The 21,502-nt window shown below is 39.0% G+C and overlaps 2 protein-coding genes across 2 annotated transcripts; both read right to left on the minus strand.

Moving 5' to 3' along the window:
- Window positions 1-11,075: 11,075 nt before the first annotated feature.
- Window positions 11,076-12,090, minus strand: LOC118931132 (olfactory receptor 1020-like). The gene has a single exon (XM_036923328.2). The coding sequence runs from the start codon at window positions 12,028-12,030 to the stop codon at window positions 11,098-11,100; it is 933 nt and encodes a 310-aa protein (XP_036779223.2). The 5' UTR covers window positions 12,031-12,090; the 3' UTR covers window positions 11,076-11,097.
- Window positions 12,091-18,753: 6,663 nt separating this feature from the next.
- Window positions 18,754-19,704, minus strand: LOC118931147 (olfactory receptor 5L1-like). The gene has a single exon (XM_036923341.2). It carries the CDS (start codon window positions 19,702-19,704, stop codon window positions 18,754-18,756), a length of 951 nt encoding a protein of 316 aa, XP_036779236.2.
- Between the last annotated feature and the right edge of the window lie 1,798 nt (window positions 19,705-21,502).

Consider the following 21,502-nt stretch of genomic DNA (forward strand, 5'->3'; position numbering starts at 1 on the left):
AACTGTTTTCACCCTAAAGTATTTATGTCAAGATTCTGAGAGTTCACACTCATGTCCTTGTACATAGGTTCCTGTAGTCTCACCAATACAACCTTCTAGATATTACCTGCTTCTTACCTTTCTGCCGCAATCAACTCTGCAAGGAGCAGTGAATATCTATTTTAGTAATCTGTCCAAACTAAGGAAGAGTAGTAATAGTTTCACTTTGTTGTTTTGCAAAAGGCTCTTTTTATACCTGCCCTCTCTATTCATGGGTGCGGCCCAGTGAGATGTCCTGGGCAGAGCAACCCCTCCTCATGTCAATTCAATTTTCCTTCACTAACTTCTAAATTTGTTTATGCAATGGGTTTAATAAACTCGTTCAATCAGAACAGATTTGGTGAATTACATTAGAGTATTAGAGTTGCTTTATTCTTTTTATGTTTTAGAGTCACCCTACAAATGTTCCATCATAACGCTTAGAAGTACGAGTAGCGTAAGAATTTGTTCTCCATGTAAGAACTTGTTCGTTATGCTTCAGAAGAATGGAAACTGATGAAAATTAGGCTTGGGGTGGATTAATGATTGTGCATTGAGCATTGACCCCCCTATACAGAATTTTATTGTTGTTAACAACCATTTGATCAATAAATATGAGAGATGCCCTCACAAAAAATATATATATACATATATATATATACACACTTCCAATTGTAAAATAAATAAGTAACCAGGATGTAATGTATAGCATAAGGAATATAGTCAAAATATTGTAACAACTTGGTATGGTGATAGCTGGTACCTAGAATTATCATGTATATAAGTTGAATCACTGTGTTGTACACCTGAAACTAATGTAATACTGTGTGTCAACTACCCTTCAATAAAAAATAATTATCTAAAAAAAAAAAAAGAAGTATGAGTAGCAAATAAATAAGAATAAAACAGAATTTCCCTGCCTGCTTGCTCACTGCCTCTTCTGCTTTGGTGTTTATAACACTCAGCTCTGAGATGCCAATCAAAAGTACCTGTGGGATAAATGCATGAGTGTAGCCTAAAACATGACGCAAAGGAGCCTTTGTAATTTTACTTTAAAAAGAACTACATTCTTCAATTATTTTCTAGTATGCTCACCTACATGAAATCCTTCTATACATCTTGCCTCTTGGCCCAGGCTGTGATGGCCATCATGGATGGGAATTATTTGATGCACATCGTTCTGCCCAGTTATATCAGCGGACGTGCCCAGGACCAGCTGCTCTAGATTCATATTACACCTCACAGTGCATATCAGCCCATGGGTTTCCCTTCTTGCCCGCATGCTGGAGAGCAGATATGGTGCTATTGACAACTATACAGTAACTCCATGAGTGGGAGTTGGGGATGAAATTCCTGGACCTTCTCTAAGGCCACTGGAAAAGAGGACTTCTCCCTTGATACGTTCATGACATTGTACTAGTTAAAATAGAAATATTTTTAAAAACTGAAATGCCCATTGATTAAGTTGAAAGGGTCATTTCTTAACTTAATAATGTGTTCAGGAAAAAAAAAAAAACAGAGGACAAAGTAGTATTTACATTACTAGTCCATTTGCAGTGTTTTTTATTGGCTCTCTGTGGATCTATGAAATAAACTGGAGGAGGCGGAGCCAAGATGACTGCATGAGTAGGACTGTGGGAATCTCCTCCCAAAAACATATATTTTTGAAAATTCAACAAATACAACTAATCCTAAAAGAGAGACCAGAAGACACAGGACAATAGCCAGACTACATCCACACCTGTGAGAACCCAGTGCCTGGTGAAAGGAGTAAGATACAAGCCGCAGCCCAGCGGAACCTGAGGCCCCTCACCCCAGCTCCCGGTGGGAGGAGTCAGAGCAGGGAGGGAGAGGGAGCCCAGGACTGCTAATCACCCAGCCCTAGCCATCCGCACCAGAGCACAGACACAGGGCATGCGTGGGTTGCTGGAAAGTAGGGAAACAGGACAGTAACCTGTGAGCGGGTCCCAAAGCTGACACCCCTGGGACAAAGAAAGGCGAGTGCTTTTTGAAAGTCTTAAAGGGACAGGGATCCCACAGATGGACAGAAGCATCCTGGGTCACAGTCCAGCAGCTGGAAATTCCAGGGAACTGTGGGCTCTCTAACCCCCTGGGCAACAGCTCTGAGACCCCTCATGGAGGTTAACAGCCAAACAGCCCCCTGTGCATCACCCATCCAGAGCCCTGCCATAGCAGAGAAGCAGCCTGAGGCTGGCCACACCAACAGCAAGGGAGCTTCCTCCATACTGGCGGGGCAAGATACAGAGACCCAGTCTACACGCGATTGCACAACACAACCCACTAGAGGTCGCAGTTGTCCCAGTAAAGAAAGGCCAGGAGCAAGTGGAAAGAGTCTTGGTTCTCCCAGCTGACAGACAAGTCAATAGCTCACCATTGTACCTATCAACATGAAAAGGCAAAAAACTTTGATCCAGACAAGACTAACCCAGACAGCTTCAACTTCTTCTACATCTTCCCCTGAGAAGGAACCTGGGGAGATAGATTTAACCAATCTTCATGAAAAAGAATTCAAAACAGAAGTCATAACCATGCTGATGCACTTGCAGAGAAATATGCAAGAACTAAGGAGGGAGAATAGAGAAATAAAACAAGCTCTGGAAGGACTTCAAAACAGAATGGACGAGATGCAAGAGACCATTAATGGACTAGAAAACAGAGAACAGGAACGCAGAGAAGCTGATGCAGAGAGAGATAAAAGGATCTCCAGGAATGAAAGAAATTTAACAGAACTGTGTGACCAATTGAAATGGAACAATATCCACATTATAGGGGTATCAGAAGAAGAAGAGAGAGAAAAAGGGATAGAAATGGCCTTTGAAGAAATAATTGCTGAAAACTTCCCCAAACTAGGGGAGGAAATGGCCTCTCAGACCACAGAGGTACACAGAACTCCCATGACAAGGAATCCAAGGAGGGCAACACCAAGACACATAATAATTAAAATGACAAAGATCAAAGACAAGGACAAAGTATTAAAGGCAGCCAGAGAGAAAAAAGGTCACCTACAAAGGAAAACCCATCAGGCTATCATCAGACTTCTCAACAGAAACCCTACAGGCCAGAAGAGAATGGCATGATATACTTAATGCAATGAAACAGAAGGGCCTCGAACCAAGACTACTGTATCCAGCACGAATATCATTTAAATATGAAGGAGGGACTAAACAATTCCCAGACAAGCAAAAGTTGAGAGAATTTGCCTAACACACACCACCTCTTCAGAGCATCTTACAGGGACTGCTCTAGATGGGACCACTCCTAAAAAGAGCACAGAACAAAACACCCAACATATGAAGAAGGTAGTAGAAGGAATAAGAAGGGAGAGAAATAAAGAATCATCAGACTGCGTTTATAATAGCTCAATAAGCGAGTTAAGTTAGACAGTAGGATAGTAAAGAAGCTAACCCTGAACCTTTGGTAACCACAAACTTAAAGCCTGCAATGGCAATAAGCACATACCTTTCAATAATCACCCTAAATGTAAATGGACTGAATGCACTAATCAAAAGACACAGAATACTAGAATGGATAAAAAAGCAAGACCCATCCATATGCTGCTTACAAGAGACTCACCTCAAACCCAAAGACATGCACAGACTTAAAGTTAAGGGATGGAAAAAGATATTTCATGCAAACAACAAAGAGAAAAAAGCAGCTGTTGCAATACTAGTATCAGACAAAATAGACATCAAAATAAAGAAAGTAACATAAGATAAAGAAGGACATTACATAATGATAAAGGGCTCTGTCCAACAAGAGGATATAACCATTATAAATATATATGCACCAAATACAGGAGCACCAACATATGTGAAACAATTACTAACAGAATTAAAGGAGGCAATAGAATCCAATGCATTCATTCTGGAAGACATCAACACACCACTCACTCCAAAGGACAGATCCACCAGACAGAAAATAAGTAAGGACACAGAGGCACTGAACAACACACTAGAACAGATGGACCTAATAGACATCTATAGAACTCTACATCCAAAAGCAATAGGATACACATTCTTCTCAAGTGCACATGGAACAGTCTCCAGAATAGACCACATACTAGGCCACAAAAAGAGCCTCAGTAAATTCCAAAAGATTGAAATCCTACCAACCAACTTTTCAGACCACAAAGGCATAAAACTAGAAATAAATTGTACAAAGAAAGCAAAAAGGCTCAAAAACACATGGAGGCTTAACAACACGCTCCTAAATAATCAATGGATCAATGACCAAATCAAAATGGAGATCCAGCAATATATGGAAACAAATGACAACAACAACACAAAGCCCCAACTACTGTGGGATACAGCAAAAGCAGTCTTAAGAGGAAAGTATATAGCAATCCAGGCATATTTAAAGATGGAAGAACAATCCCAAATGAACGGTCTAATGTCACAATTATCGAAATTGGAAAAAGAAGAACAAATGAGGCCTAAGGTCAGCAGAAGGAGGGACATAATAAAGATCAGAGAAGAAATAAATAAAATTGAGAAGAATAAAACAATAGCAAAAATCAATGAAACCAAGAGCTGGTTCTTTGAAAAAATAAACAAAATAGATAAGCCTCTAACCAGTCTCATTAAGAGGAAAAGAGAGTCAACACAAATCAACAGAATCAGGAATGAGAAAGGAAAAATCACGAAGGACCCCACGGAAATAGAAAGAATTATTAGAGAATACTATGAAAACCTGTATGCTAACAAGCTGGGAAACGTAGGAGAAATGGACAACTTCCTAGAAAAATACAACCTTCCAAGACTGACCCAGAAAGAAACAGAAAATCTAAACAGACCAATTACCAGCAACAAAATTGAAGCAGTCATCAAAAAACTACCAAAGAACAAAACCCCTGGGCCAGATGGATTTACCTCGGAATTTTATCAGACATACAGAGAAGACATAATACCCATTCTCCTTAAAGTTTTCCAAAAAATGGAAGAGGAGGGAATACTCCCAAACTCATTCTATGAAGCTAACATCACCCTAATACCAAAACCAGGCAAAGACCCCACCAAAGAAGAAAACTACAGACCAATATCCCTGATGAACGTAGATGCAAAAATACTCAACAAAATATTAGCAAACCGAATTCAAAAATACATCAAAAGGATCATACACCATAACCAAGTGGGATTCATCCCAGGGATGCAAGGATGGTACAACTTTCGAAAATCCATCAACATCATCCACCACATCAACAAAAAGAAAGACAAAAACCACATGATCATCTCCATAGATGCTGAAAAAGCATGCGATAAAATTCAACATCCATTCATGATAAAAACTCTCAACAAAATGGGTATAGAGGGCAAATACCTCAACATAATAAAGGCCATCTATGATAAATCCACAGCCAACATCATACTGAACAGCGACAAGCTGAAACCTTTTCCTCTGCGATCAGGAACTAGACAGGGATGCCCACTATCCCCACTGTTATTCAACATAGTACTGGAGGTCCTAGCCACACCAATTAGACAAAACAAAGAAATACAAGGAATCTAGATTGGTAAAGAAGAAGTTAAACTGTCACTATTTGCAGATGACATGATATTGTACATAAAAACCCTGAAGACTCCACTCTGCAACTACTAGAGCTAGTATCGGAATTCAGCAAAGTTGCAGGATACAAAATTAACACACAGAAATCTGTGGCTTTCCTATACACTAACAGTAAACTAATAGGGAAATCAGGAAATGAATTACATTCACAATAACATCAAAAATAATAAAATACCTAGGAATAAACCTAACCTAAGAAGTGAAAGACCTATACCCTGAAAACTACAAGACACTCTTAAGAGAAATTAAAGAGGTCACTAACAAATGGAAACTCATCCCATGCTCCTGGCTAGGAAGAATTAGTATCGTCAAAATGGCCAACCTGCCCAAAGCAATATACAGATTTGATGCAATCCCTATCAAACTACCAACAGCATTCTTCAATGAACTGGAACAAATAGTTCAAAAATTCATATGGAAACACCAAAGACCCCGAATAGCTAAAGCAATCCTGAGAAGGAAGAATAAAGTGGGGGGGGGGATCTCACTCCCCAACTTCAAGCTCTACTACAAAGCCACAGTAATCAAGACAATTTGGTACTGGCACAAGAACAGAGCCACAGACCAATGGAACAGAATAGAGACTACAAACATTAACCCAAACATATATGGTCAACTAATATTCGATAAAGGGTCCATGGACATACAAAGGGGAAATGACAGTCTCTTCAACAGATGGTGCTGGCAAAACTGGACAGCTACATGTAAGAGAATGAAACTGGATCACTGTCTAACCTCATACACAAAAGTAAATTCGAAATGGATCAAAGACTTGAATGTAAGTCATGGAACCATAAAACTCTTAGAAAAAAACATAGGCAAAAATCTCTTAGACATAAACATGAGTGACCTCTTCTTGAACATAGCTCCCTGGGCAGGGGAAACAAATGCAAAAATGAACAAATGGGACTATATCAAGCTGAAAAGCTTCTGCACAGCAAAGGACACCATCAATAGAACAAAAAGGTACCCTACTGTATGGGAGAATATATTCGTAAATGACAGATCCGATAAACGGTTGACATCCAAAATATATAAAGAGCTCACACACCTCAACCAACAAAAAACAAATAATCCAATTAAAAAATGGGCAGAGAAGCTGAATCGACAGTTCTCTAAAGAAGAAATTTGGATGGCCAATAAACACATGAAAAGATGCTCCACATCGCTTGTCATCAGAGAAATGCAAAGTAAAACCACAATGTGATATCATCTCACACCAGTAAGGATGGCTACCATCCAAAAGGCAAACAACAACAAATGTTGGCGAGGTTGTGGAGAAAGAGGAACCCTCCTACACTGCTGGTGGGAATGTAAATTAGTTCAACCGTTGTGGAAAGCAGTATGGAGGTTCCTCAAAATGCTCAAAATAGAAATACCATTTGACCCAGGAATTCCACTTCTAGGAATTTACCCCAAGAATGCAGCACTCCAGTTTGAAAAAGACAGATGCACCCCTATGTTTATCGCTGCACTATTTACAATAGCCAAGATATGGAAGCAACCTAAATGTCCATCAGTAGATGAATGGATAAAGAAGAGGTGGTACATATACACAATGGAATATTACTCAGCTATAAGAAAGAAACAAATCCTACCATTCGCAACAACATGGATGGAGCTAGAGGGTATTATGCTCAGTGAAATAAGCCAGGTGGAGAAAGACAATTACCAAATGATTTCACTCATATGTGGAGTATAAGAACAAAAGAAAACTGAAGGAACAAAACAGCAGCAGAAGCACAGAACCCAAGAATGGACTAATAGTTACCAAAGGGAAAGGGACTGGGGAGGACAGGTGGGAAGAGAGGGATAAGGGTGGGAAAAAAAGAAAGGGGGCATTACGATTAGCATGTCTAGTGTGGGGGGGCCATGGGGAGGGCTGTGCAACACAGAGAAGGCAAGTAGTGATTTTATAGCATCATACTATGTTGATGGACAGTGACTGTGAACGGGGATGTGGGGGGGACTTGGTGAAGGGGGGAGCCTAGTAAACATAATGTCCTTCATGTAATTATAGATTAATGATACCAAAATAAAATTTAAAAAAAAAGAAATGAACTGGAATCATATTCCAAACACTTTAATAATGGTCATTGCTGAGTAGCTAGTTGTCAGGTAATCCTATAACCTGTTCCAAAAATGTAATTAATTGCATGTGTTGTGTAACTCTGGGGGAAAATTCCAGGGCAAAATGCCTTTGAAGCTGCAGTCAGTCAAAGGGAGAAACAAAGTTTAAGAAACTCATTTATTTCTTACAAGCAATAGTCAGTCCTGTGTCTCTCTGGAGCTGGCTGCAGAAGAAGAAAGCCCCACCCAACCTCTCTTGTCTCTCCCTCACCCCTGTGACTAGCTATTGATATGGAGATCAACTACTTCTCTCCACCCCTTGGAAAAACCTATTGTATGGAGATGCACTAAAGCTAAGCCAGAGATTCTGGAAATATTGCAAGTTTACCCACCGTTGTTCACACCGTAATCAATTGGGAATTAACGTGGTTACAAAACACATAACACCATTTCAAGTTGCCAGGAATATTCATTTTATATTACGTTGTAGTCAGGAAAGGAAATATGGAGGCACTTTTCTGATTCCAGGAAAGAGTAATGAATTACACCATGTTTGTCAGTTAAATCCCCTACCTTGATTTTCTACATTCCTTCAGGGTATAAAAGGAGCTGAGTGCCATATATTCCACAACACAAAAGAAATGAAACAACACGCTAAAAACATGCAGTTATTGGCAGGCTATTAGCCATGCACTACTGATTGAACTGAGTTTTAAGACAAATAATATTTCATTATTTCTGAAATACCTTCTTTTATAATCTCAGATAATTCATTTGTTGTTCATAGAAGCTACCACATATCAGGACCTCTCAATCACTGCCCAAAACTGCTCAATTCCATGTACTTTATTAAAAATGTATTAAATACAGTCATATCTATAAAAGATAAACTTATCCATGTTAGGTAAAATTGGCTTCACTGGCCAGTTTTCATATATATTTCATATATTTTTTTCATATATATTTCATATTCATATATATATATATTTCATATATATTTTATATATATTTGAAAGGAAAAAAGATGTTCCCTTTTTTTTTCCTTTACCTATTCCTTTACAGACTTTGATTTAATAGTCTTTACAGATGGGCAGGCCACCAAGGCTTTTTGTTTTTGTTCTGATTTTATATTTATTTTAAGGAAATGATAAAAGATGAGAGAGAGTTTAAGGTAAGAACTAGGCTATGAAGTGAGACAGACCTGAGTTTAAATCTGTATAATATCATTTACTTGTTAGCTCTGTGATCTTAGCCAGATAAGTCCCACTTGGGGACTGAACCCCTGGGGCTGAGGGAAGGCGTGGTACTGTTCATGGCGTCGTGGCATGGAACGGCATCTCCCGGAGCCATCTGTGTCCACCTCAGAGCCTGCTCACCCAGGCTGCCTGGTTCCAGTTGCCCATCACAGCCTCAGCTCATGTTTGTAGCTTCCTGCCCAGCCACCTTGGCACTAGTTTTTTTTTTACCCCGCCTTCCCTCCTGGTTGTAGCTGAGCAGAGGATTCTTCGTGGCCTCCCCTGTGGGCTCGCCATTCCCACACCCAGGCCAGAAGTTTGAACCGTCTACTGATCTAACTCTCAGACCTCACATTGCCAAGAAATGATTGGATAATTAATCCCAGAGTCTCTTATTCTACATTATCCTGTGCGGCTGTACCCCAGGGGCCATGGCTGAATAGTACATTGTTGGAGGAGATCTGGGGGAGGACGTGACCACCAGGTGACCTGGACCCAGGCAATCAGAAGCTCCTCACCTCCCTCCCTTGTTTCGGGAATGTACTCTCTGCCCACCATCCCCAGACTGTGAACTGTTCCAAGGACATAACCTTGAGAAAATAAGGCGGTGTGGACCCCATCTGGGTGGTGTACGTGACTGAATGCACTGAGGACTCTATATAAACTTAGGTTTGTCCGCCTGTCTTGCATCCACCTAAGACAAGTCTCATAAGCAATTCCCTCGCTTGTTAAACTGCAATCAGCCAATCTAGAGTGGTCTGCCTCTTTCTTCAACCCCCACCCTCTGTATAAGGCTGCTGGTTTGGGAATCAATATACACTCAGCCGTGAAGGAATTAATATCCATCTTTGTGACAAACTCATGTCCTTCGGATACTTCCAGCTCAGTAATTTGGACAAAGCACTTGGTTCTTATCCCTTCAGGCCACATTCCATTCGTCCCTAACCAAAGCCCTCACTGGCAGAGTCCTGCCTCACCACTGACCTGCGTGAACAAAACCCTTTCGTGAAGTTGATTTCCACTGCAGTGAAAGGAACTCTGGTCTCTCTTTAGAACCCAGCATGCATTTGTTACTCTGAGTAGCCTTTCTCTCTCCCCCTACACATCCTCACCTGTGGGTTTGGCAAGCACTTGATGCTTTCCTGCTACACCTGCGGCCGAACCGAACTACCGTCCCACCATTGGCTTCAGCCCTCATCTCCGGCTCTAAGGGCTTAGTCTAGTCGCCCTCGGAAATGTTAGCTGGTGCTTACAGGTCAAGAGATTTCACACTGAGAAATATTTCATGAGCCAGACTTTAGTTGATATTAGCCAATTGTTTTTGAAAAAGTCTCCATTCTGGACAAGATCTTGTAACACTCATGTGTGTACACAGTACCCCTCCCCAAAGAATGAACCAAAAGTACTGGAAGAGAAATAAATCGTTTCTGCCTCTTACAGGCATCTAGTCTAAGTTAAAAACAATCAGTACATTTACACATGTTTATTTCATATAAATGTACTTAGTATTTACACTGGGGAAGATACAGTAATAAAGACACAAAGGAACAAATCGGGAACAAAATAGTGTAGTAGAGGGATTAAACGGAGACAAATAACTACAATGTTAGATAGAAAATGCTGAGTATTAGAAAAAACACAGGTATGATTCTAGTGAGGTTTAGAATGTGAGTTATCTGGAATTAAAGGCCATGTCCAAAAAAAGTCATGAAGGAGTTAACATCTGAGGCAAGGTTTTTTACAGTGAATATAATTTGGAGAGCTAAGCTACAATCTGCACATGTTTACACGGGAATAAAAACTAATTGAAAAAGAGTCTCAGTAAATTGCACTTACTTTCTTCCACCAAAAGAAGGTTGTGATGTGTCAATGGCTTATCCAGTATTGAGTGAATGTGAAAAAATTTAGGATGAGAAGAGAAAAGGAGTAGAATATGAAATAAAGCAGGTCATGTGAAGGGAAAATCTACCCCTGGAATAAATAGTAAACAATCTCAACTTTAAAATGATTGAAAGATAGACATAATGCAAGTAATATGAACTGGTTTGCCTCTGATGCTGGGCCCTGGCCCTGTTTTTTGGATGAGGCCTCGTTACCCACAGACTGGAGAAACTGGCCTTTCCAACAGTTAAAACCAAAGATCAAGGGACAAACATTATTGAAAAGATGTCAGGCCCAGTTTCATCCTTTCTTAAGAAGGCATTTTTTGGCCAATCACTTTCCTAAAGGCATTTTTGACATCTTTGTTCCTTAGACTATAAATTAGGGGGTTCAACATAGGAATAATCAATGTGTAGAACACAGAGGTCACTTTGTCACTATCCAGTGAATGACCAGTGCTGGGGCGCAAATAAATGGAGATGAGGGTACCATGATAGATGGTGACCACGGCCAGATGGGAAGTACAGGTGGAGAACCCTTTTCTTCTTCCCTCAGCAGAACCTGTTTTAAGAATAGCTGCAATAATGCAGACATAAGAGAGAAGAACTGTCAGAAGACAGGTAGCTTCCACCAAGCTAGCAAAGACAACCAGAATAATGTCATGCATGTATGTGTCCGTGCAGGACAGGGAGAAGAGTGGGGAGATATCACAAAAGAAATGGTTAATTTCTTTGGAGCAGAAAGACAGATGGAATGTATTAGTGGTGTGTATAATTGAGCTCATGGTGCCCCCCAAAAATGCTCCGGCTGCAAGCTGGCAGCAAGCCCTCTTGGACATGATAACAGTATAAAGCAGTAGGTTGCAGATTGCTACATATCGGTCATAAGCCATGACAGCCAGGAGGAAAGATTCTGTGTCAACCAAAGAGCAAAAAAAGTACAACTGTGCAGCACAGCCATTGAAAGAAATGGCCTTTAGATCAGAAACCAAGTCCACAAGTAACTTGGGGGCAATGACAGAAGAGTAGCAGGCATCTATGAAGGACAAGGTGCAGAGGAAAAAATACATAGGGGTGTGCAAGTAGGAACTGCTTGTGATTAATAAAATCATCCCAAGGTTCCCCATCAGGGTAACAGAGTAGATGGAAAAAAACACAGCAAAAAGAACAGTCTGAAGTTCTGGGTGGTCACTAAATCCCAGGAGGAAGAATTCAGTCTTCACAGTGCCATTCTCCAACTCCATCCTCTTGGTGCTCCTGGACTTCGGCAGTTGCCACAGAGTAGGTGCGACAGTGATGGCAACACTAATAACAACTTCAACATTAACAAAAAAAATTTAAAAAGAAAGTGGTCAAAGTAAATAAAGAGAAGAGTAATTCTAAATCCACTTGGAAAACCTGAAAACACGTTGGTGTATCTATAGTTAACATAGTATAATGCATAGTCTTTCTAATGCTTTAATTAAGTTGATAATTTCCTATTCAGCTCCCCCTTCTATTCCTTAAAGCTATTGCCTTCCACACGGCACACCACCACACCAGTTGCTAAACTCTATTGTGGGTTTCACTCTTACCTTCTTCACCTCTCTCATCTGCTAATGTGGAGCAATAGTGGTTAACCCCACTGTCATACAGCAAACTGACTAAATGGCCTCTGTTCCCACGTGTGTCATTTTGTATGTCCACATAGTATAACATTACTGTTCCAGGTGAAGCCTTGTATAGGTAGAGGAGCAGAAATTCTACATTTCTCACCTTGAGATGGGGCTTTGCCTCTGACCACTGATAAAATATAAAAAAGAAAGAGTCTGGATTAGTCATATTAGTGACTCAATTTGCTCTGTCCCTTGATAGTGGGAAGACCTTGGGCAGGCCACTTAATCACTGAGTTTCAGTTTCATCACCTATAGTACAACAATAGCACCTTCTTGTCAAAGTGTACGTATGCATGAACTTCCCTCTAGACCTCAGTATCCTCACCACCTTGTCTCTCACTGTTCTTTAGTTGACAACATAGCAGTTCTGAATCTATCTAGACATCTATTTCAATTTATCTGGAATCCAAGCTATGAAATACAGCTAGAGAAATCCTCATTTTTACAAATGTATTAAATTCAATCCAGGCAATACGGTACCAATCTCCAGCAATGCTTCCTTGTCCTCTGTAGTGACGAATTGGAAAAGATGTTGAGAAAGTCTCACCTGCCTCCTGCTCTGATTTATCTGCCTTTAGGTGCCTTTGCTCCAGTTTACAAACCTGTAGGTTGTAGATTCCAGATGTTGTACGAGTGATAATTGTCTGTGGGGAGACCTTGGGCAGATCTATAATTCGTCAAATTATCTTTTATACCAATTATAACAGCTCAATTAATTAGTCTGGAGCCAGACTGCCTGGGTTTGAATCCTGCCTCTGTCCCTTCAAATTTGTATGACTCTGGCAAAATGTCAGTAGTTCTCTGGTTTCTTCTTCTGAAATGTAAGTTGCATATTACAGTAACACTTGTCTGCAGGTAATGATGAGGTTAAAATGAGCTGATACATGTAAAATATTTTGAAGAATGCTTTTCACAAAACAAACATTCAGTAAATATTAGCTGTCATTACTCAACCATTGAGATAAGTTCGAGCTTCACTAGGCATTAATATTTAATAATCTTTTATCAAACAGGATTCCCTTTTTACTTTAAACAAAGTGCTAATTGAATAAAGAAAGCATCATTGAGGTACTAGTTAATTCTCTGTGAGTCCTCCTTTCCTGAAAAACAAATGGCTTTGTCTTTAGAAAATATCAGCTCCTACTGGGTGAGAGCCCACCAGTTCCCATCTATAAGCATGAAAAACACGATTGTCAATCGACTTAGAAGCAGAGCAAAGCCGACTGCTGTGAAGACGAAGGGAAGATAACATATCCAGTGGCTAGTAAGGGAAGGACAGGTAGAAGTACTGTCCCATCTTCTTTCAGTAAGTATGAAGAATGTCTGTTAAAACGTAGGCATCAAAAAAAGTCTCTCATCTTAGATAAAGTTCAAATAAGCTTGAGTCTCAGGCATGGGGAACAGCTACTTCTTTGCTGAAGTTGTTTTCTTCTAAACCCCTTATTTCCAATCACAGAATTAAAGGTAGTGAAGGAACCAACTTATATCGAGAATATTTACTTGCAATAATCTTTCAAGGATGTTACATGTTTTAAGACTGAAAGAAATTTGCAGGATTCAAAAATGAAATACGAAGCCAAATGGAACAATGGAAAGAGAAATATATACAAGAAACAAAACATTAAGGAGAATCCAAATAGAAGCGAAGTAATAGGTTCTCTTATACAATTGGCAGGTGAGAATGAAAATGGACATTTCTAAAATGGCTCGTCAAAGTATTTATTCCTTATAGTCAGGATTATGTAACATCTTTCTACATTGATAGATAGTAACTGCACTAGAGGGGATGAGGACTTAATAATATAGGTAACTGTTGAAACACTCGTTGTATATTTGAAACCAACATAAGATTGTATATCAACATACTTCATTAAATTCCTGCAGAAAATTCTCTATATTAAGCCTTAGTTGTTACTTTATAAATTTACTTCTATTACCAGAAAGCCAACCCCTAACCCCATGCCAGTCCTCTTACTTGACTGTTGATAACTGTTGGTATTAATGGATTACCATATGACAGAGCATATATTATGACATACTAATTGAGTCACCCTTCATTTACATTTAAGTCTGCTTCAACTTTTAAACAGAAATAATAGCTAATGAGAACTGTGTTTATATGTAGATTCTTAATCAGAGTCTGAAAGCACTGAGGATTCTCTTAAGAATATCACGTGTTAAATGTGGGGGGGGAGGGGGATTTGTTGCTTTTATTTTTGTTGAAAACGCCTTGAAAATTTAACACCTGAATTATTCTAGGAATATTTATTCTCAAAATGTCAGCTTCCTGTGTGCAATATAAGTGGTTATAAAAAGATGAGCCCTTAAAATCCTATCCAGATCTAATATCCTAGAATTACGTTAAGAACACTCACCAGATCACTGTCTTCCTTTCATTTATCTTCTTACTACACTGTTGTCAGCATCAGTTCATATGTCACTGGAACATCAGTTTTGACACTTAAAGATTAAGAAGTTGACCCATGGCCCATAATCCATTTTGGAGGGCCTTCTGTGTCCATCCAAGAAATGTGTGCCTCCCTCAGGAAGGCTGTGGGTCCTCAGGACAATACAACACTTTTATATATTGTTTGAGGATTTTGAGATTAGATTTCTGATCTACGTCAGATCCCAGAACACACATACTCAGACATCCAAATCCCAATGGGAAAAGATATGTGAGTAATTAAACAGTTCTACTTAGGAGTTGATTACACACAAAAGGAAATGGTGTAATGTGTTTTTCTACATCTTCAGGATGTCACAAAAATAAATATATTTTGGGACTCAAAATAGTAGAAACAGTAGATTGTTATATATATAACTGGAATGTGATATTTGTTCTCTAATTTGATCTAGACAGCTCAAAAGAATTTATCAAAAAAACTCTCAGAATATTCTATGTGACAGATGGTGGAATAAACTGGAAAGAAGCAAAAATATCTACCTGACTCTTGAGAAATAGATCTTGAAAGCCAACAGGTAGGAGGAAAACCAATTAAAAATGAAGTTTGTGACTCTGATATATGCTGTAAGTGTATCCATGTTCAAATGGAACTATAGCCAAACAAGGCCACAATAGCTCAGAGAGCCTTTATTCAATAAGAACATATACTTTATAAACATGTGTGTCAGACAGTGTTGTAGTACAAAACAGAGGAACAGGGGACAACTTGAACTGGGCATTAAGAATTCTATCAAGTACAGAACAACAAATGAAGGACAGTACAGGAAACAACAGGCAATTACATGGAGACTGGAAAGTCTGTGGTATAACTATAGACCAAAAATGAGATTTGGAGAGTGTGCTGCCTAAGAAAAAGATAAAGCTGGAAAGATGTGCACACACACACACACACACACACACACACACACATATCTTGGCAAAGAGAGCTATGAGCAGTTTGGAGCTTCTATATGTCCAGAGAACTAATGCCAACATAAAGAAACCTCCCTTCTTTTTTTTCAATTTTCCAGCAAAGTCCCACAGGTAAATCACTAGCTTACTAGTATCCACCCAGAAGCTGTCATGTGTTGATGACTGGCCTTTAACATTTCCCCAAACCCTCTTGGGTGCAAAGACAGAGACCCACCAAGAGGTTGGGTTCCCAACAGAAAATTTAGATCCTATTAGTAAGATAATAGTAAATACCTATCAGCCCTGGAGTTTTCAAGTAAGAGAGTGGCCAGACTCTGCAAGAAAAACACAATCACTTAAAAAAAATAACAGAAACATTTATGTGGTTACTTTACAGACAGGTGTGCCTCAATTATTCCTAGACTACTGAAGCAGTCACCTGTGAGGTAATTTGGGAGATTTTGAAAAAGAAATCACATCTTTTTGTGTGAAGGTGAATGTAAAGCAGACTTCCTCTTTGCTAAGAAAACAAACCAATCAGTTTTTAGATCAGGAAGGTGTGCCTGTATCCTAGTAGGATATGGAGCCCCATTGTTATTCATGCTAAAGCAGGAGTAACTGTGTTCCTGAAGCCCTGAAACCCAAGGTCTCTGAAAGGGGTCACATAGATTCAGGAGAGACATCAAACTAACAACTGACTAGGATGTCTAGGATGTGGGATGCTGAGCAGGCTTCCCCAACACAGGCAAGCTCTGTAATGAGGGTCACCTTGAAGAGATGAGAACTCTAATATACTCATGCACGCTGGTCCAGGGACTGCCAGCTTGGGATTTTGCTCTCTGGGGGAGATCTGATGATGTCTGCAGACTTTTTGGGTGGTCACAAATGGAAAGAGTGATGGTCCTGAAATCTAATGGTAGAACCCAGGGACACTGATAAACATCCCATAGCACACAGGATGGACCCCAATAGCACAACATTGTCTACACCCAAATGTCCGTAGTGCCAAAGTTGAGAAAACATGCTCTGGGTGGAGGACTGGAGGTGAAAGATGTTTCTCTTACTTCATAAAATTCAGAGTCATGGAGGTGATATGGGAAACATTGCTCAAGTCAAAACATTTGAAAACCAATGCAGAGACATGTTTTCATCATAAGCACAATATAACTACATTCCTTTTGTCATTATTTATTCATTTATCTCAAGAAATAATGACTGGCTTTCTTGGCCAGAGATCCTGGAGTATTTCTATATGATCCCTGCCATCAAAGATTTATTTTCAAGAAACATTAAGAAGAGTACATTTCATGGGCCAGGTCCTTGCAGTTTTATTATTATCCTTAAGACCAACGATAACTGTGAGGCTGTCAGTTTAACCCCATTTATATTTGAGAGACCTGAGGTTAAGCAAGATTAAGCATCTTCCTCAAATTCACTTATTAAGTTCTGAACCTGGACTCCGGTATTTAATCTCAAGTCAAGAGTTCTTCCTACATCACTAAAGCAACAAGCACCTAAATATATGCATTTAAATAAGTGACTCCAATAAACATATAGACAATAACAAATACGAAATGAAATCTTAAGAAAGTTAGAAGAATTTACACTGTAGGAACATAAGAAAGGTGAATTATGATCTGACTTTCAAAAGGTGGATGCACTAAGCTTTAAAATGGGTCTTAATATATATATCAGGCTCTAATCCTTGGAATCTGTAAATGCCACCTTATTTAGAAAAAGGTCACGAGAAGGTGTGATTAAAGATTTTGAGATGAGGAAATTATTCTGGATTATCAGGAGGGCTTTATTATAAGAGAGGGGAGGCTGTTTTACATATACACGTGCCCCGCATACAAGAAGAGGTAGGAAAGATGGAGACATGTTTGAGATGCTAGTCTTGAAGACTGAAGTCTTATGACCACAATCAAGGAATCTCTGCAGTGACCAGAAATGGGAAAAAATGAGGAAGGATTGATTGACCTCTAGAAACCCCTGAGGAAGTGTAGTCCTGCTGACACCTTAATTTTGGCCAAGTGATACCGACCTCAAACTCTGAAGTTTACTAATGTAAGACACTGTTTTAAGACACCAATTTATAGTACCTTTCTACAGAAATCAAGGGAGAATAACAATAAATTTAGAATAGAAGAGATTTAGAAAACACAGTGAATGCATAAAAAAAACATCAGAGAGAGCAAAAAAGTTAAAAAGACATAGAAACTAAACAAGTTATGATATCACATACATTATCTACTTTTCTAATCAAGAATTAAGGAGAATTGAAAACAAAAGGTAAAAGTGAAAAAAACAATAGCAGTACAGCAGATAATTTAATAATCAGCTATAATATACCACATATAATGCTAAGAGCTAAAGATCCGTCATTCAGTTTTCATGGAAATTTTATTAGAAAATTAGAATATTATCTCCAATTTGCAGAAGAGGTTTTAAAAGTCCTAAAATCATAACCTCAATAGAAAATGTAATAAAAAAGAAAACCAAAATGACTAAGAAACAACACACAGATTTAAACATGCAGGATATTCACTACAAATTTTCATGAAAAACATAGAATATAAACAAATGTATAGTTACTCCATGTAAGAGGAGGAAGTCAATTTAATATGAGTGGCTGCATGCTGAGAGAATGATAAAAAGACATGGCTTTTTATGTGCACTTTGTTAGAAATCTGTTGATGTAGCGACACTGAGAATCAAGTCTAACAGTTCCACTCCCAAAACCAATTCAAAGCAACTAAAGGTTGGAGAAGAGCAGCAAAGGAAACAGATGCATTTGAATTGTCAGTGAGAGGGATAACATATGACTTAATAAGATAGGCAAGTGGAAAATAACAAAGCATGCATAGTCCCCGAGCTCATAAAATCTTTCCTCAATGAACTTTTCATTCCCATCCACTCAAAACAAACCTCTTATTGAGAGGTTTTGAGTCTAGTTAAGAAAGTAGTTTTTCAAAAGGTAATTTTGATCTCAACACTTTCTTGAAGGCTTCTTTCACATCCTTGTTCCTCAGACTATAGATCAGGGGGTTCAGCATGGGAATCACGATCGTGTAGAACACAGTGGTCACTTTGTCAGTGTCCATACTGTTGCCAGAACTGGGCCGGCAATACATGAAAAGGATTGTTCCATGGAAGACAGCGATGGCTGTGAAGTGGGAGGCACAGGTGGAGAAGGCTTTGCGCCTTCCCTGGGCAGAGCTCATCCTCAGGATGGTGATGAGAATAAACAAGTAGGACGTGAAGATGATCGTGATGGTGATAATCTCATTGCTAGTGGCCACAATGTATAGCAGCAGTCCATTCATAGTGACATCAGAGCAAGCAAGAGACAAGAGGGGGAGTAGATCACAAAAGAAGTGGTTAATCACATTCGATCGATAGGATGGGATCTGAAGAGCTAAGCACAAGTGAATCAGAGAACACACCATCCCACACAGGTAACAACCAAACACCAGCCCCACACAGAGGTGCCGGGACATGTTGACCATGTACAGCAGTGGGTTACAGATGGCCACAAAGCGGTCATAGGCCATCACAGCCAGCAGGAAGACCTCAGTGATGGCATAGGAACAAAATAAGAAGAACTGCACCATGCATTCTAGAAAGGAGATGGTTTTGTCCTCACTGAAGATATTGGACAACATCTTTGGCACAATGATTGTGGAGTAGCAAAAATCCACAAAGGACAAGTGGCTGAGGAAAAAGTACATGGGAGTGTGAAGACCAGAGCTGACCTGAATCAGTGCAATCATGCCCAGGTTGCCCAAAACTGTGACTCCATAGATCAGAAGGAACAGCACGAAAAGAAAGGCTCTCAGCTCAGGGACGTCAGTTAGTCCGAGAAGAAGGAACTCTGCCACAGAAGAGCAGTTCTCCGTGCCCATCCCTGCTGCATGTCAGGCTTCGGAAAACAAATGATATGTTTTGTGCATCTTTTAAAACAGAAAAATGGAAAGAAAAACAGATTAACGTGGATGTCAGAAAAATATAAAACTGGTATCAAAGAGTGTACTTATGAGTTATAACAAAGATCGTCAAGGAGATAGAGCACCATTGTCAAATAAATGTCTCAGGGGATCCTACAGATCAAAACTGACTTACACATCAGCAGGAACCTTAAATGACTCCAACCTTTATCTCTCATAACACATTGAAATGATCCACTCAGTTTTGTGGTTTGATGGTTTTCATAAATGGTTTCAAAAACACACTTTGTAGCCACACAGAAATTAACTCCTCTGAAAAATGTTAATAACATCTCTCTACAGGGTAACACCTGCTGTGATTTTACAAAATAAATACTCTTTTCTTTTTTTACTGGACTCTATCAGGACTGTAAATTTGAAGTGCAATTCTCTATAATTCCACTATTGAGAGTTTGACAATTTTAGGGGGGTTGTGTGGATTACCTAAACTCTTTACATTTGGGATTAGGAAAACAGATAAATGAAATATACACTGATAATGATAATTTTACATATCAAACTAACAAAATGGCTTAATCAGTTATAAAAATGAGGACATATTAATAAATGTTCACCAATATGTAACTTGTATAAATTTTTCAGAAATGCAATTAGCAGCATATATCCAAAGTCTTTACCCAGATAATAATGAATACTATATGACATTCATTAAGAGATAATTTATTCTTAATAAGCTTGATAAAACTGTGAAAAACTATGCCCAGAGTTACATGCAGCATTGTATATAATATTAACAATACAAAAATTTATTTATCAAAAACAGAGCAATTGTTAAAAATGCTTTATCATATAGGAGAGAAAATTATCATATTTGATATTATGTTTTGGAGATGGTAAAAATAATTTTAAAAGGATACCAAATGGCACACTTGGTATATATATGTAACTGTAAATGATATGTACATGCAGATGTATGAAATGAATACATATGATATGTATATATTATATAATCACTTTGATTTGGCTATAAGTGAAAGATTAATCCTTTACCTACATTAGAAAGGAGGCAAGTGAACATTTTCATACGATCTTTCAAGTAGTTGGTTGGGGACAGTGGTTAGGTTTTGTATTCTATATGGGATCTGCCATATGGAAGTTGAGGAATTTAATTCTCCTATCCTCCCTTCTAGACATCAGGGGCCGCATAACCAGGACTTCATATACATAAATGCAATGGAAATGGAGTGAAGAGATTCTGGACCAGAAAGGTAACCTGCTATTTCTCCACATCTCAGTCTAGTTCTAAGAAGATGGGAACAGCACAATCCCAAAGTCATGGTTTGTCATTACCTGACAAAAAAACAGCAAAAACACCTCAGTGATTTGCCTATTTACTGATTGAAACAGGAAAATCAACTTGAAAAATGTTCTTCCCAGTGTTCTAGACTGACAATCAGAAACTAGTGCATGGTAAACCCAAAACAAATCCAAAAGAATTCATTTCATTTATTGAATAAGAGAGTTCACAGGTCCTGCCTCTCTCTCCATGACCAGCTGGACGGCATGTACATTCAATCCTCAGAATCACTGTGAGAATTAGGGGGCCTTCCATGGTCATAAAATCTATCTTCTAGGGCTGAACTTGTACTGAAAAAAGGTGGAAAGAGAAGAGAGAGAATGAGAGAGAGATAGAAAGAGAAGGCTTATTATCTATTACTCCATACTTTCATATATCCATCAATGTTTGATATTACAG

This window comes from Manis pentadactyla, chromosome 9 (assembly GCF_030020395.1).
Source record: "Manis pentadactyla isolate mManPen7 chromosome 9, mManPen7.hap1, whole genome shotgun sequence".
Taxonomy (NCBI): Eukaryota; Metazoa; Chordata; class Mammalia; order Pholidota; family Manidae; genus Manis; species Manis pentadactyla.